Raw genomic sequence first — 16,651 nt, forward strand, 5'->3', positions numbered from 1 at the left:
AATCTTCGTCGGACTCGTCCGTGGGCAGGGAATAGGAGCGCGGGAGAGACAGTCAGCATCACTGTGTTTCTGGCCGGACTTGTGCACGATGGTGAAATCAAATTCTTGCTAGCGAAGGCTCCATTGAGCAAGCCGCCTCGAGGGATCTTTCAGGTTTGCCAGCCAACACAGTGGATGATGATTGCTCACGACCCGAAACGGGCGGCTATACAAGTACGGTCGCAATTTTGTAACTGGCCACAGCACAGCCAGACATTCCTTTTCCGTGGTGGAATAATTGACTTCGGAACGGGATAAAGTGCGACTGGCATAAGCAATCATGCGTTCTAGACCATCCTACCGCTGAACAAGGACCGCACCGAGACCAACGTTACTATCATCAGTGTGCAGTTCCGTGCCGGCCTCTTCGTCTAAGTGGCCGAGCACAGGCGCGCATTGGAGACGGGATTTTAGTTCTGTGAAGGCTCTTTCCTGGTCCTGGCCCGAGAAGAAGGGTTCAGCGTCTTTCGTCAGGCGGGTCAGAGGCTCTGCTAGCTTGGAGAAATTGTGAACAAACCGGCGATAGTACGCGCAGAGGCCCAAGAAACGACGCAGGCTCCGTTTGTTGGCCTGGGGAAGGCAGCTACGGCAGCCGTCTTTTCGGGGTCTGGACTGACATCTCGAGCGCTGACGATGTGACCAAGAAACGTTTAACTCATGAAACGCAAAGTGACATTTTTCTGGCTTCAGAGAGAGACCAGCGGTAAGTATGGCCTCAAAAACAGCAAGCAAATGTCTCGGGTGCTCATCGAACTTGTCAGAGAAGATCACGACAGGCACGACTGCCACTTGCGGCCAGAAAGTATGGTGTCCATCATTCGTTGGACTGTGGCAGGGGCAGAGCACAAGCTAAAAGGGAGCACCTTAAACTCGTACAAACCGTCAGGAGTAATAAAGGCGGTCTTCTCTCGGTCGCGTTCGTCGACCTCTATTTGCCAATATCTACTGCGGAGGTCAAGGGATGAAAAGTAGGTGGCATGGCGCAGGCGGTCTAGGGAGTCATCAATGCATGGCAGAGAGTACACATCCTTTTTCTGGATGTTATTGAGGCGTCTGTAACCCACGCAGAACCTGAGGGTGCCATTTTTCTTCGTGACGAAGACAACAGGCGATGCCCAGGGGCTCATGGACAGTTGTATGATGTCGTACTGGAGCATTTGTGTAACTTGGCGGCGGATGGCATCACATTCTTTTGAAGACACCCGATAAGGGCGCTGGCATAGTGGTCTTTGGTCGTCAGCAACGATAATTCGGTGCTTTGTAAGCGGCGTCTGTCGCACCATGGAAGTTGATGCAAAACAGTCGCGGAAGGAATAGACGAGGTTTTCAACGCAGCGTTTCTGACTTGCCAAGAGGTGCGGGTTTACGTCAGTCGGAATTGCTGTAGCCGTTGTATCGTCGAGATCTGACGAGGTGGACAAAGAACACTGCCTGGTACACTCTCCAAGCTCGTCAAAATAAGCGACGGCCTCTGTCTTCGTTACATGCTGCAGTTCACGGGTAAAGTTGGTGACTAAGATGTCGGTTCGACCGTTGCCAAGTTCTTCTAGGCCTCAAGCTACACAAACTTGCCGAGCGAGGAGCAGTGACATGTTCACTTCAGCGATACCAAGAGTGCCGGTGCTGTCATTACACTCGACTGTGACGAACTTGCTGGCTTGCGGAGGGATTGTTATGTGGTCGTCACATACGTGTAACATTACTCTGCTGAGCTCTGTGTTGGTGTCAACGGCTCGCTGGGCGGAAAAAGATACCATGAGCTCCTGAAGGTCGATGACCGCACCATACTATTGAAGGAAATCCATGCCCAGAATGAGATCTTTTGATCAGTCACGTAATACGGCAAAGGAGCGTGTGAAGGTAAGACCGTGGATCTGAATGCAACAGGTCCAGACGCCGATCGGTGTCACTACATGGCCACTGGCGGTGCGGATCACGGGTCCACACCAAGGCGTCAGAACCTTACAGTGTCGTGGCGAGCTGCCTGTTCATCACAGAAAAATCGGCGCCGGTATCGACGAGTGCAGTCATTTCATGACTGTCGACGGTTACTAAAATTTCAGCAGATACTAATCAATTGCTGCACGTCGGTGAGGTCGTTAGATCGGGTTGCCGCCGCTCGGGCTGTCACGTCGAATCGTCGGGTGGAGGCTGTTGACCCTGTGCAGTGGCGGCGGCCCTACCCCCGCAGGACGCCATCTTCAGTTTTCCCGGCGAGGGGACGTGCCTCTGAACTGACCAGAGGATGAGGGCCGACTGGGCGAACCAAAGCGCCTCGGGGACGGTGGTCGCGATTGGCGCCGCTGCGAGGTCGGGGCCAGCACCTGAGTGGCCAGGTACTCCTCTGTGTCCTGCGGTCTTTCACCATAGCGCGGTAGAGGTGCGTCCGGTGGGAGTCCTCTCAAACCTATCCGTTGGTACGGGCAGTTCCGCAGAATATGGCCGGGCTCCCCGCAGTGGTAGCAGAGCGGGCGATTGTTGGACGTTCGCCATATGTGCGCTTTGCTGAAAGGAGGGCACAGGTTCTGCTGCTGCTCGACGGAACGCAGGTAACGATGAGGGGGGGGGGGGGTCGTGGTCCGTCAACAGGGCGAAACGCTTGCGGCGCGGGGGCAGGTTGGCGCAGGGCATCGCTGTAAGACATGACGTGCGGCTCCGATAGTGGTGCTGGTGGTGGCTGCACCGCTCGCCGGATTTCGTCATGGAGGACATCGCCTGTAGAAGGTATGCTTGCCGATGGAGCATCCAAGTGGAAGTGTCGCAGTTCTTCGCGGACAATGCTCTGCACAAGCTCTCGCAACGACTCATCCCCGGGGGCTGGCAAGGGCGTGCAGTAGTGAGCGGCTGCTACTTTTGCCTGACAGCCATATTGGGCACTTTGTTCTTGTAGTGAACGTTCCATTCTCGTAGCTTCCTTGGCAAAGGCGGCGACGGTTCTCGGAGGGTCGCGCATGAGGCCTGCAGACAGCTGCTCCTTTACCCCACGCATAAGGTGCCGCACCTTTGTAGATTCGGGCATGGCCGGTTCGGCCCGATTGAAGAGGCGGGTCATGTCCTCAATAAACATGGCCACGCTCTCGTTGGCCTGTTGTGACCTAAAGTGAAGGGCAATTTTGGCATTTTCCTTTCACTCGCTCAAGCTGAATGTGGCGAGCAACTCATGGCAAAAAGCGCTGCCCAGTTGGAAAAGGACGCCTCGTGGTTCGAGAACCACGTTTTTGCCGAATCGTGTAGTTCAAAATGCAAGTTCATCAGCTTCCGCTCGTCGTCCCATTGGTTGAATGCAGCAACACGGTCAAAACTGGCCAACCAATCTTCAACATCCTCAAACCGGTCGCTGTGGAAGGATGGTGGCGACTGCGGTGCGAGGACGATGAATTGTGGGGCACTGCCGGAGTGCTGACCTGTCTGGCTGCCAGTGGTGGAAGTCATAGCTTGCACAGGCCTTGTCAGCGGCTCAAACTCGTGTTGCAGGCCTCGCAGGCGACGGCTCGCTTTGTGGACAGGTGTGGCGTCCGCGCGTCGGGGAGAAGTGTCAAGGATATCGTCGGGGTCACCGTACATGGGATGGGGCCCAGCACCTCCACCAAATGTTACCGACAAATGTAGCAGGACGTAGGAAGCACAGTCATTTACTGGGGCGAGGCTTGCCGAACCGCCGCGCTCATTCAAGACAAAGAAGATGTTCGGCCATGCGCTGGGAGACAGGTTCGGTCATCAGGTGGCGCCGGCAGAATATCGGCAGTGTGGCAATAGCCTTAGATACTTATGCGCCACTAAACCCAACACAACACAACCTTTTGCTGTGGCCTGATATGCACCTCCTAGATACGCCTCTTTTTGAAATGAAAGTTCTTGTCCTGCACTGCAAGCACTGCACCCACCCCCTTTTTTTATTGAAAGCGTATATTGTGGCAGGGTAAGTGGTTCGTGTTCATTTGGTGAATGTAATTATGTCCAACAGTCTAAGAAATGAGATTATCTCATCCTCTTTGTGATTGCGCATGAAGAATGACACAAGTTTTTTTTTTTGCAAAAAGTTTATGGACATCAGCTGGCACAAAGAACTGGGAAGCCATGACTAATCACTGGGGGATTATCACTGGACCTCTCATAATCTTTTCTAGGCCTCTGATGTGGCTAAGATTCCTTGTCTTTGTCTCGAGCCATCCCCGTCAGAGAAGGATACAAAATGTGTGTCAGAGTGACCCAGGTCATTTGTTGTGATCCTTCTCGGCAAGGCGTCATTTTGATTGTTTCTTAAACTATTACTGTTTGCATGTATAGTTTCAGTGGAGACACATTGGCATTGTTGTCAGGTGCCACAGGCACATTCATAACCTCGCCAGTCTTCTCAATAATATCCGGAAGATTTTCCTTCTCGGACTGGCAGGCTGGGGATTTCCAAGTTCTAGGTTGTAGAACACTGATCCAAGCCTTTGAGTCTTTTCTTTTGCGGTCAAAAGACAGTGTAATGTTCCCAACCTTTAAGGATTTGTTTCCCCCTCTAGGGCAGCGTGCTCAGTGACCATGTCATCAGATTGTTTGCTACGGTGGCCTGTACTTTGTGACTTTTCTCGGAGCTCCTTCTGCAAGCTTACAAGGGCAAACAAGCCCTTAGACCCCACCAAATAGGAGTTTCTGCGGTGTACAATGACTGCTGATCACCTTGGACCTCAGCTGAAATTAGAAATCTTAAGCGCACTGGAAAATAGCACGCACATGGGTGAAGTGCACACTTGCAAACTGTACTGCTTGGAGCTCCCATGTGTGTCCTTTAGCGTAATAAGGTGCAAGCTGTATGCTTGTCTCACATGCATGAATTTGGTGAAGTTGCACTCGGAATGAGATTTGAAGACCTCACTTTCAAGCCATTTCGACCTTTGCTTTTGCAGAAAAAGGAGTACACGTGCATATGAATCCATAAAAGCCTCAAATGCCATATGAGCCTGCATGTCTGTCTTGTCTATGTGTAAGAAAACTCTCATTAGAATTGAAAATTGTGTCGAAAAGTATTATGAGAGAGTTCAATGATGGAAAACGCTTAAAAAAAGTCAACCATTTTTCAAATCTTATATTACCCCGCTAATATGGGCCGCATCAAACTGTACGCCCGTGCTCGAAACATACTGAACACCAAGGAGAACTATTAGCGAAAGAGATAAACTGGCTAAATGGTTTGTTTGATTGTATTCGATAGTGTGCTGCATGGAAAAATATGTTAGGTAGGGGTGCGCCGTTGTTTGTTTGTCAAGCAAGTGGGACGACATGAGTTCTGCTGTCGTGCAAAAGGGCACACTTTTTATGGTGTAGCAGAAGTACCTCGTATTTATTTATTTGGTCATACTGTTAACCCAGCCATGAGGGTTTCTACAGAGAGGGAACAAAAACAAATACATTTCATGAGCACTTCCATGAGCAGTCATGAATCAGAATTCAAAATTTGTACACCATTTCTCAAAAACATATCGACACCTAGCTCAAATTGTTGCACGTTTGCAGTCTCTACAACATCACTTGGCAGTTTGTTCCATAGTTCAATTACATCAGGAAAAAAGGAATACCGGTATACATCCGTACGTGCGTGAATAGGTTGTAGTACCCTGCTGTGGTTTTTTTCGGGAAGCACGTTTTAGAGGCGTTTTCACATAGTGTTCTTTATTTATTTTTAAGGCCCCTTGCATTATCTGGAAAAAAAGTTTGAGTCGATGTTTTATTCTTCTTATTTCCAGCATTTACAGTTCACACTGCTGCATCATTTCTGTAACCGAGTCAGTACGGCGATACTTGGAGCATATAAAACGTGCTGAAATCAGCTGTATTCTTTCCACCTTCTTTTTTAAGCATTTTTGGTGGGGGCTCCACACAGCATTCGCATATTCCAGAACTGGTCGTGTAAACGTTTTGTAGGCGACCAATTTAATTTCTTTAGTCGTATTTGGAAGCTTTCTCCTAAGAAAGCAGAGCTATCGGTAAGCTTTCGAACAGATATTCTCAATGTGAATACGCCAGTCTAGATTAAGCGTCACTGTCACCCCTAAGTGTCGGAAACTCTGTACCTCTACCAAGGCATTTTCTTCTACATCATATTGAAATCTGATAAGGTTCTCTTTTTTACTTATGTGAGTGTATGTAGATTTTTTGTAGTTAATTACCATGCCCCAACTTTGGCACCACAAGTTTAATGATTGCAGGCATCTACTTTAGTTTAATCTGATCTTCCGTGCAGGCTAAATACGTGTAAATTAAACAATCATCGGCAAATAGTTCAATTTTTACAGGCGGATCAACATTAGAAGGAACATCATTAATATACAATAGACACAATAGCGGGCCTAGAACGGACCCCTGCAGCACTCCATACACAACTTCACACTTCCCTCGATTCACTTTTCCCGATTCTGACCCTTTGATAACGGTTTATTAAATATGCCTGAATTCACAATACTATATTTTCACTAATTCCTAGGCTTCTCTATTTGGAAAGTAGTTCATGATGTGCAACTTTATCAAATGCCTTCGGAAAGTCTATACATACAACATCTATCTGTTGGCATTCATCTGTAGCTTTGCAAAGGTCATGTACAGTTTCGATTATGGTGCCACTGTTGAAAGACCAGATAGGAAACTGTGCTGAACTGGGCATAATAAATCGTTTTTTTTTCTAAAAAATACTGAATATGTTTATTGTAGAGATTATTGGATCAGCTTCTATTTCCATACTCTACCAACTTATCCCCCTGGTGACGAACAAGGGATTTTAGGGTTTGTACTCGCTTGTTCAATTCTGCAATCACGAATCACGTTAAGTGCAGCAGTCATTTTTTCACATTTCTCATTCATTTCGGTCACTTCAGCTCTTAATGCATCTATTTTAGCATCTGATGAACCCTGATTATCAATGACTAATTGCAACATTTCTGCAATTTTTGGCCCAGGGTTTTCTTCAACATCTCCTGAACCCAACGGTGTCAACACCATAGACCAAGAGTCAACCAAAAAATTGAGGTAACTTCGAGGGCACGGCAGGGCTAACAAAAAGTGGTTGTCACTTCTAAAGGTTGTAGCATTCGTCAAATAACGAACCTGCAACAGCAGTAATGTCCACTTAGGCATGTTGTCGCTAGGTCAGGTGCCGTGCCCTCTGAAGCCCCCCTTACTGCTTGGCTCCTTTTGTAGCCAGTCCACTGATGACGTCACCGTCATCGACGAAAGACGATCCACGAGCCGGATGCCATCGATCCCAAAGTCCTGACAAGGCGTGAAGAAAAGCGGTGCCTCGTCCGGACTGCAGATCGATGTAGAGTTGACGAAAATCCATGGCGAAACCTGCAACAGCAGTAACGTCCGCTTGGGCATGCTGTCGCTAGGCCAGGTGCCGTGCCACAAATGGGCTTCTACCGCACGAGGCGGATTTAGTGTTGCTTGACAGCGGAACTTATCTCTGATCCGTCAAGGCAACTGGGGGATCTGGCGCCGACATGGCAGCCAGACGCTTACATCTTGTTTTTCTTCAGGTTCTGCAAATGATGGCGATTTTCGATGCTGCCGCGATGTCGACGTGCCTGCCAATGAACGGAGCTGCTTCTACCGAGCAAGTCTGTTCTGCTGACCTGGCTTTTTTGGGTGACGCTTCGCCTTTGGACCTCATAGCACTACCGGCGCTCGAACGCTTCATCGACTGGCAACCCTGGAACCTTCCGCACAAGCATGACCTACATAAGCAGCTGTTGTACCCAGCCACACCGGGATCTGGCGCCGACATGGCAGCCAGACGCTTACATCTTGTTCTTTTTCAGGTTTGTTACTCTTACCTTTCTGTTAATGGCAAACCGTTTAGGAAGTCGACGCCAGATCCCAACTTTGCTGTGTGCATTTTTTTACGCCTTCTGTACGACGTGTCCGCGAGCTGTTCAGGATACATAGGTTTGTTTCAAAGAAAGCTTTTGCTTGCGGGAGACGTAGAGCAAAACCCTGGGCCTCTGTCTGCTGAGCAGGAAAAGCAGATGTTCGATACTATCATGACAATACCTGTGATACAACAGCAACAGACCGAAATATTGGACGAACTACGTTCCATTCGGCTTGAGCAAAAGAATCTCGAAGAAAAACTAACAAAACTCGCAGAAAAAGTCAAGAGCGTTGAAGATAATGTGTCACTGGTGCTCCCTCTAAACCCTGAAGTAGAAAGATTATCTCAAAGTTCCCAGAAACTTGCTGTCGCGTGCACAGCCCTCGAGTCATCGCACGATGACCTGGAGAACCAATCACGAAGAAACAACTTAATATTCTACGGCATCCATGACAAAGAAACCGACTCGTGGGAACAGTCTGAGACTAAAATTATCTCTTTTTGCGCTGAAAAGTTAAAACTTTCCGTTGACGCCGCTGCCATTGAAAGAGCGCACAGACTAGGAAGATATGCGCCCGACAAGCACAGACCCCTGATCGTTAAATTTTTGTCCTTTAAAGAAAAGAATCGTGCTCTTTCATATGCTGCCAAACTAAAAGATACTGACTTGGCGATAAGCGAGGACTATTCGGCCAAAGTACGGCAACAAAGAAAAAAGCTCATGCAGTTTGCTAAGGCACGCGGCGGAAAGTTGAAACTGCGGGTTAATAAGCTAAACCTGGACAACAAAACCTATATGTACAACATTGAAACAGACGATATCACTTGTGTAAACCAATAGCCATCACCGAGGCTTTTAGCTAGCCCACAAACTGCTATTAAAAATGAACTTGTCTGTATTGTTAATTGCCGCAGTCTAAAAAACAAAACTGACCAATTCCTCTCACTCTTACAAATGACGAACGCACATGTGGTAATTGGAACCGAGTCATGGCTGGACAGCAACATAAGTGATGGTGAAATATTTCCTCCATCCTATACCACGTATAGGAAGGATCGCAATGTACGCGGTGGTGGTGTGTTCATCCTCGTTCATAGCAGTTTGAGAAGCGTGTCTGTTAACTTAGACAACGATTCCTCTGAAGCTGTCTGGTGCAGGGTACGGCTGGGCGATGGTACTTCTTTGGCAATTGGCTCTTTTTATAGGACGCCCGGTTCAACCTGCGCACAGCCATTTTTTGAACTTAGCAACACATTATTAGCCTTAGACGCAACACATATTATCCTTGCCGGTGATTTTAATATGCCCAGCGTAGAATGGTCTTGTTTTAAAGCAGTAATTCGCACTGCATCCCTCTTGTATACCGCTTTCCGTGAAGTAATTGGTGCTCACTCATTATTTCAGTTTGTTCAAACCCCTACCAGACTCGGCCTTACCAGTGCTAATGTGCTAGACTTGTTTTTCTGCAATGACCCTAGCCTAGTCTCGTCTGTCATAACGCTGCCAGGCATAAGCGACCATGATGTAGTTTTAGCAAAAGTATCCTGTAATGCTATGAAGACCCACCACACCCAACCACGCAAAGTGTCTTTTTATGAAAAAGGGGATTATGCTTCGCTATCACAGGAACTCGACGCATTTTTTCCTGAGTTTCTTTCACATCAGCCATCCCTGAATATTGATTCCTTCTGGAACTTGTTTAAAACTAAAATTTTGTCACTGACGCAGACTTTCATCCCATCCCGCTTGATTTCAGCCAAGCGTCGTGACGATATGCATTGGATGAATAGACAGTTGCGGGCAATGATCAACCGGCGGAAACGGCTCTTTCGCAGATATTGTGATACGCCCGCACTAACTTTGTACTCCGAGATGAAAAAGCAAACTAAGAACTTATCGAAAGAAATCCGTAAAGCGAAAAGGGCATAGTTCAGCACACTAGGCCAACAACTAAATACAAACCCAAAGGCAGTCTGGAAATATGTTAAAAATAAGAGAAACAGCAGGGTCTCTGCGCCTGATATACTAGACGCAACTGATTTTGGAAGGGATTCAAAAGGTAAAGCGAGAAGTTTCAATCTTTATTTCCAATCGGTGTTTTCCGATCCCATTAATACACATACTGACTTTCAATCTTCCAGCACCCTGACCAGAATGAATGACGTAGAAATTTCTGAATGGGGGATCATGCTTTTATTACAGAAAATTAAAGTTACATCAGCACCAGGGCCTGACAACATTTCCAATTACGTTTTGAAAAATTGTGCAGCTTCAGTTGCCCCGTATCTCGTTGCATTATTTCAGAAATCGTTAGAGAATTCTTCTTTGCCCCTTGACTGGAGAAGTGCCAATGTCGTTCCGATTCATAAGAGTGGTGATAAAACTAAAACATGTAACTATAGGCCCATATCGCTGATGAGCGTGTCGTGCAAAACACTGGAACATGTCATTTATACTCAGTTAATTAGCCATCTACAAAACAATAGTTTTTTCTGTTCGACACAACATGGATTTAGGTCCGGCTTCTCATGTGAAACACAGCTCGTGGAATTCACACATGACATTTCTGTTTCCTTAAACTCCGCCGGTCAGGTAGATTGTATATTTTTAGATTTTCGAAAAGCGTTCGATTTAGTTGCTCACAACCTATTATTACAGAAGCTTTCAGAATTAAATATTCCTACCTCACTCTTATCCTGGATTGAGGCGTATCTTGCGGAAAGGAGACAGTGCGTGGTTATCGACGGTGTCAGCTCGGAAAGTGTGGGTGTAACTTCAGGTGTTCCGCAGGGGTCGGTTTTGGGCCCTCTTCTTTTTCTCATTTTTATAAATGACCTCACTAGTAACATTTCAAGTATAATCAGACTTTATGCTGATGACTGTTGTATCTACCGCAATATTTCTTCTGAAGCAGATGCAATTTCACTACAGCATGACCTCAACTCTGTATTCTCTTGGTGCAACAACTGGAATATGGCGCTAAACATCTCCAAATGTAATCTAATCCGGTTTAAAAAAAAGAAACAATTCCTCTAAACAGACTATTTCCTTGGTAGCACTGAATTATCCGCAGTTTCAACTTATAAGTACTTGGGAGTCTTTTTTTCTTCTGACCTATCATGGAATACACACGTAAATTACACATCTGCTAAAGCCAGCCGCACATTAAACTTTCTCAGACGTAACTTTAAGGACGCTCCCCTTACGCTGAAGGAGACATTATACATGTCTACTGTACGTCCGATACTTGAGTATGCTTGCGCGGTTTGGGACCCGCATACAAAACTGAATATTGAGGAGCTGGAGCGCGTCCAGAAACGGGCTGCTAGGTTTGTGTCCGCCGATTACAATTTCCAAAAAAGTTCTTCTGGTTTGCGTGAGAAGTTGGGATGGCCGTTACTTGAAAACAGGCGCAAATATTTGAGACTCTCTTTCTTTTATAATGTGCTTAATAATAAAACTGGAATTCCAAAAGAGAAATACATTAATGAACCCAGCTACATTTCCGCCCGCACTGACCACCCACTTAAGGTGCGCGAGTACAATTGCCGTATAAACGTATTCAAATATAGTTTTTTCCCACGAACAGTGCATGATTGGAACTGTCTCCCTTCGCGGGTCGCTACCGCTCCTCCTACATCGTTTCTGACCGATTTGCAAAGCCACCTGTCAATATAAGTGCAATAATTCTTGTCCGAGTGTATTATGTTTTAAGCAGTGCTGTATTTTAAAATGTATCTTTTTTTTGTGTGTATGTGTGTGTTTAGGGTATGTTTGCCTTTCTACAATGGTTTTTATTCTGTTTGTTTGTTTGTTTTTGCTTCCGTGTGCATGGGTTTATTGTATTTTCTGTGTAGATCGCATCATTTGCCTAATTTATTATGTACTAGATGTTTGTTCTTATTTATGATGTTTCCCCCCTACAATAATGCCCCAATGAGGGCGCTGTAGGTACCGTGTATAAATAAATAAATAAATAAATAAATAAATAAATAAATAAATGAATAAATAAATAAATAAACTGCGGTCAAGACCCTTTTCCCAAGCATCTCACCCCAGAAGAGCTGTGCACCAGGCCGGGGGAAATCTTGTGCCCATTAAAAAAACCGGTGGGTACCCGGCGGCACTGGGGATCGAACCCAACACCTCCCGAATGTGAGGCAGATGCGGATGCCATGGTGAACATAAAAAATGTGTGTAATTTAAAGGGGCTCTGAAAAGGGGCTTTAATAAAGCAGCGGTATGCCTGGGATGCTAAAGCACGCTGCTTTATGAACATTGTCCAGCAATAATTTTTTCAGTGCTCTTTGCAGAAGCTTAGTTATGTATGGTCAAAATTTGAATTTTAGCGTCTTCGCACCCTTCTTGCTTCTCTCTTCATTTTTTTGCACGCTGGAAGGTTGGCGCTCCTCCACCGGCCCCATCTCCGAGGGCGGAGCTTCCCCATTCACCGGAGCTACGCAGGTTACTGGCTGCGGCTGTGGTAGTTGCCTGACGTTTGAAAGAATCTAACCAATAGCAACCTCTCAACTTGTATACGCAGGTGCGAGCAACGGACGAGGGTGCGAGCATGAAAAAGTCTCCAGGAAGCGCTCGCTAACTTTCGTGCGTGATTGTGGGTTCTCTGCTGCGTGTATTTGGCTCAGGTTTTCATGACAACACAATGAAGTGATTGAGCAACTTGATGGGCTCTCCTCGGAAAGCGTTCAGAGCCCCGTTAATTAGATAGAATGTGGGAGAGGCATTTGTCCTGTGTAGTTAGGCTGATGATGAATTCTGCACGCTGGAATGGAAGGACAAGGGCAGTGGAGAAGGCATGCATGTTTTCTTTTTTTTTTTGAGTAAAAAGCAGTGTTGTGAACGAAGGACAACAAACACGACATGGCAGGGCTTTTGTTGTGTTTTGTCTGCTACAACTGAGTGGTGGCTTGACTGTTGATTACCTTTTCCAGAGTTCTCCAATATCCGGTGCTGCTCAAGATGGGCCTCTGTCACCCAGAATGCAGCGAGGTGTGACCTCACAGGTGAGTCTTATTGTTTGTTCTTGCCAAAACTGTGGTTGTTGGTCTGTCCTTTGTCTCTATGCGCACATTGGTCTGAATTTAGGCTCTTTGACTGACCTTTCAAATTTGGGCAGGATGACAGTCAGCATGGCATGGCACCTGTACTCAAAGGTCCGCTTTCATCTGTGCTCGATGTCCAGTGGATTAGGAAGCTTATGTCTGAATATTAAGTGTGTGCAACCTGTGTTCATGCATGCTTAGTATTTTACCAAGTATTAGGGATGTGTGAATATTGGAATTTTTTAATATGAATATCGAGAAAAAAGGGCTTCGAATATTGAATGTATGAAAAAATATTTCAGAAAAAGATAAATAGGCAAATATTGTTGCCATTATTTTTTTTCAAAGTATAGCAGGGTCTTTGCAGCTGAAATAAACAAGACTAGGCTGACTCAGCACCACATAAAAAAAAAACGATGAGCACAGAAATGTACACTACTTGATTAGACTTAACAGTATGTAACCTTTAATGTGGTCATGCAAATTCAGTAACAAAATGAAGTCCATCAATGGACATATAACTGGCAACTAAAATTAACATGATGGCTAGTAAAACCTCATTAATTCGGATTTAAAGAGACCGGAAGAAATGCTTGAATTATCCAAAAGTCTATTTATAAAATGCCCATGCTCCCCCACCGCGCTTAGCCTACCCTTAGGAGTAGTTTAAGCGATGCCCTCATCCTCTTTCATAGATATACCACTACTACTGGCATAGTGGTGCAGCGGTTAAAGGGAAGCTGTAATGGATTTTGAGAATTTGAGGTTATTCAAAAATTGAATCTATAAAGGTTCTAGGCAAAACATGCAAAGTGTTTAGCACTAGCATTTGAAATGATGACAAAATCGTCGGTTAACAATGAGATGATGTTCATGCTTCTCCTCACTGCATTAGAGAAATGCTAATTAGAGAAGTACTAATATGCTAATTAGCCATCAGAAATTTTGCAGAGTAAAAAGGCGGTGTTAGGGTGCTTCATTGTAAGGAAACAAATGCTATGTATGAGTATGTAGTGGCGTAGTTGTCGTGCTAAGAAGGAGAAGGCGTCCACTCATAAGGCAGTTTGCTCACTATCCAATGGGCAGGTTGTGATGAAGCTGCAAGGTCATGTGACCTAGGTGGCCTGTCTGCCTCCTAGGTTGCTTTTTGGGCACCACCTGTTAGAGAGATGCCCGTGATTTTTCGCTCATAACGCCGGCACCGGATTTTCCGGTGAACAGGGCCTTTAACGCTATCGCTTTAAAATATACCTGTGGACAGCGAACGAGCAATGTTTTTGTGATTTATAGTAGCCGTGTCAGCTGGCAAACTGAAAAAACATGATGATGCTGACCAAGCTCGAAAGTCATTTGCAATGCTGATAAAAAAGCTTCGTCAGTGAGTTCTCTGAGAAAGAAATATGGCGGGCACAAGACAGGGCCAATTGGAGAGAGAGATAGGGGAGAGGCCTTTGTCCCGTAGTGGGCGTTATCAGGCTGATGTTGGTGGTACAGTCCAGTCCACTTATAACGATATCAAAAAATCCGGAAAAAATGATCGTTATAACCGATCATTGCTATATCTGGACTGCCATAAAATTGGCTGCCAAACATACCTTTGTAGCTCCTGACTTAAGTTTTACACTTGTGCTGAAGAACAGTAATTGCAGAACATACGATTTGAGAGACATGTTTATTTGTCACGTTTAACAAGCACCTTAAGCGTTAGGTGCGCTTAAGTAATTTGAGGTGGGCACTTGCTTGCGTGGCAGTTGCAGTTTCAATACTGCAGTGTGCATTGCATCCAGCTGCTGTGCGTACATTGGCAGCAACCCTTTCACTTGCATAAAGTTGATGACTGATTCGATCTTACACAGCGCACTTTGCGTAGTCATCGGTGTCCAAGGTGGGCCAGTGTCAGTTTCTTCGTCGCTGTTGCTGCTGCCGTCGTACAACGCCGCACTCTGCCGTGACGACACCCTCTCGGCAAAACCTCGTCGGTGACCTCCTCGCAGAACATAGCAGCACTGTGTGCGCGAGCCCATGCTTCTTGACGAGCGCACTTGCTTTGAAGCCACTGTTAGAGTCCTCCAAAATTCGTTGCCTAATCTCTAGCGTCACCGCTTTGCGCTTGGTCGGTGTCATCTTCGACAGGCGGACAGCACTGGTCTGACTGCCTCAGCCCCTCTGCTTCCGCGCTTGTTCTCTTCCAGGCGCGCGAAGAGTGCCACCACTTCGTTTTTTTCTTCCTCTCTCTCTTTCCCACCGTGCTCCTTCCGTAGCGCAAGCGATGTGGGCGACGCGCGGAGCAACTGGCGCCGTCTTGCGACACTTACGCCAACTCGCGATGCTCGCTGTCCGTGGCTTTCGTAATTGGTGCGCACGGGAAAAATGGCGGCAGGCACGGCAAACTCGCGTATCCGAAGTTTTCCCCCCATCTCGACATCGTTCGAGGGAACTTTGCACCGCGAATGTCACGCTGAGCTTGGAAAACGATGTCCAGAAGGCAAAATTCTGATCGTTGTATCCGATATTCGGTCACAAACATATCGTTATATGTGGTTTTTTTTTCCATAGTCTCAATGCATAAGTTGATAATCTTAAGTCAACTTATTGTTATAACTGATATATCGTTATATGTGGTATCGTTATAAGTGGACTGCACTGTAAATGGCTACCAGTTAAAGCCAAGCGTAAAACTTTCATGGTTTGCTCGGTGGTGCACCAAACCGTGTTTGTGGACATGGCCGACGCACCATATGCGAATACCTTGAAAATATTAGAGGTTTTCGAATAACTTATTACTTGCTTTGATATTCGGAAGTTTTGAACATTTGCACAGTTCTAGAACTGAATTGTTGGTAGTGTGTGTCTCCGTCCTCTTCTGTGCTGCCTCACTGCACCATTTTTGCTCGGCTGCTGACCTCCCAGCCGTGGCATTCGCATTTCGATGGAAGTGAAATGCTAGAGGCCCATGTACTGTGCAATGTCAATGCACTTTAAAGAACCCCAGCTGGTCGAAATTTCTGGAGCCCTTCACTCCGGCACCCCCTCATAGCCAGAGTCGCTTTGGGTCATTAAATAGCCATAAAGCATAAACCAGTTCTGCATTTTTGCGGAGTGTTTTAGTTGATGGCTCTTCCTTTTGAAACAAGCAGACAAAAGAGCATCTTCAGGGAATTTGCCCACCCACGGAGGGAAGCTGTCAAATCAGCAGGCAGTGCTCTTTGGGCTGATCTGTTCGAAATGCAGCCAAACGCAGTTTTTCATCTATTCTAGAAAGTCCTGTTCTAGAAAGTCTATTCTAGAAAGTGCTGGTCGTAAATAACTTCTCAAAGAATGCAGGCCGTAATATGCTACCTTGTGAGCAGTGTTTGCTCTCACTTCTTAGCAAAAATAAACTGTAAGCAGCCCTAATAAAGTGAATAAGCAAGCCTGTGCTTGGATTTGAATTGGCATCATCTCCATCTGGAGAAGAAAGCGGTGCCTGAAACACTGTGCAGTTTGTATTTCCATTCTGCTATCTGACCCAGTGGAATGAAGATCCTGGCACAAGTGCTCCATTTGTGTCTTTAAAAGAGTGGCTGGAATGGTCCTCTTGTGCAGATCCGGGATGCCATTCGGCAGTCCTTCACACTGGCCCGACAGCAGCTGAGCCCAAGGTCACCAGCCGAGGCGGGGGATGCGCATGGCAAGTGGTGCAGCTCCTTTCCTGGC

At 46.3% G+C, this 16,651-nt stretch overlaps 1 protein-coding gene across 3 annotated transcripts in view; it reads left to right on the forward strand.

The window, feature by feature from the left end:
- LOC144127801 (DENN domain-containing protein 2D-like) overlaps window positions 1–16,651 on the forward strand; it is a 352,039-nt gene that overhangs the window by 54,772 nt on the left and 280,616 nt on the right. For 2 of the 3 annotated variants that reach the window (XM_077660718.1, XM_077660719.1), the window contains exons 2-4: window positions 7,557–7,838; window positions 12,845–12,916; window positions 16,541–16,625. In XM_077660718.1, the coding sequence (XP_077516844.1) occupies window positions 7,557–7,838; window positions 12,845–12,916; window positions 16,541–16,625 (439 nt within the window). The remainder of the gene's footprint in view (window positions 1–7,556; window positions 7,839–12,844; window positions 12,917–16,540; window positions 16,626–16,651) is intronic. The other variant, XM_077660720.1, reaches the window with a different exon arrangement.

Source organism: Amblyomma americanum, chromosome 4 (assembly GCF_052857255.1).
Source record: "Amblyomma americanum isolate KBUSLIRL-KWMA chromosome 4, ASM5285725v1, whole genome shotgun sequence".
NCBI lineage: Eukaryota > Metazoa > Arthropoda > Arachnida > Ixodida > Ixodidae > Amblyomma > Amblyomma americanum.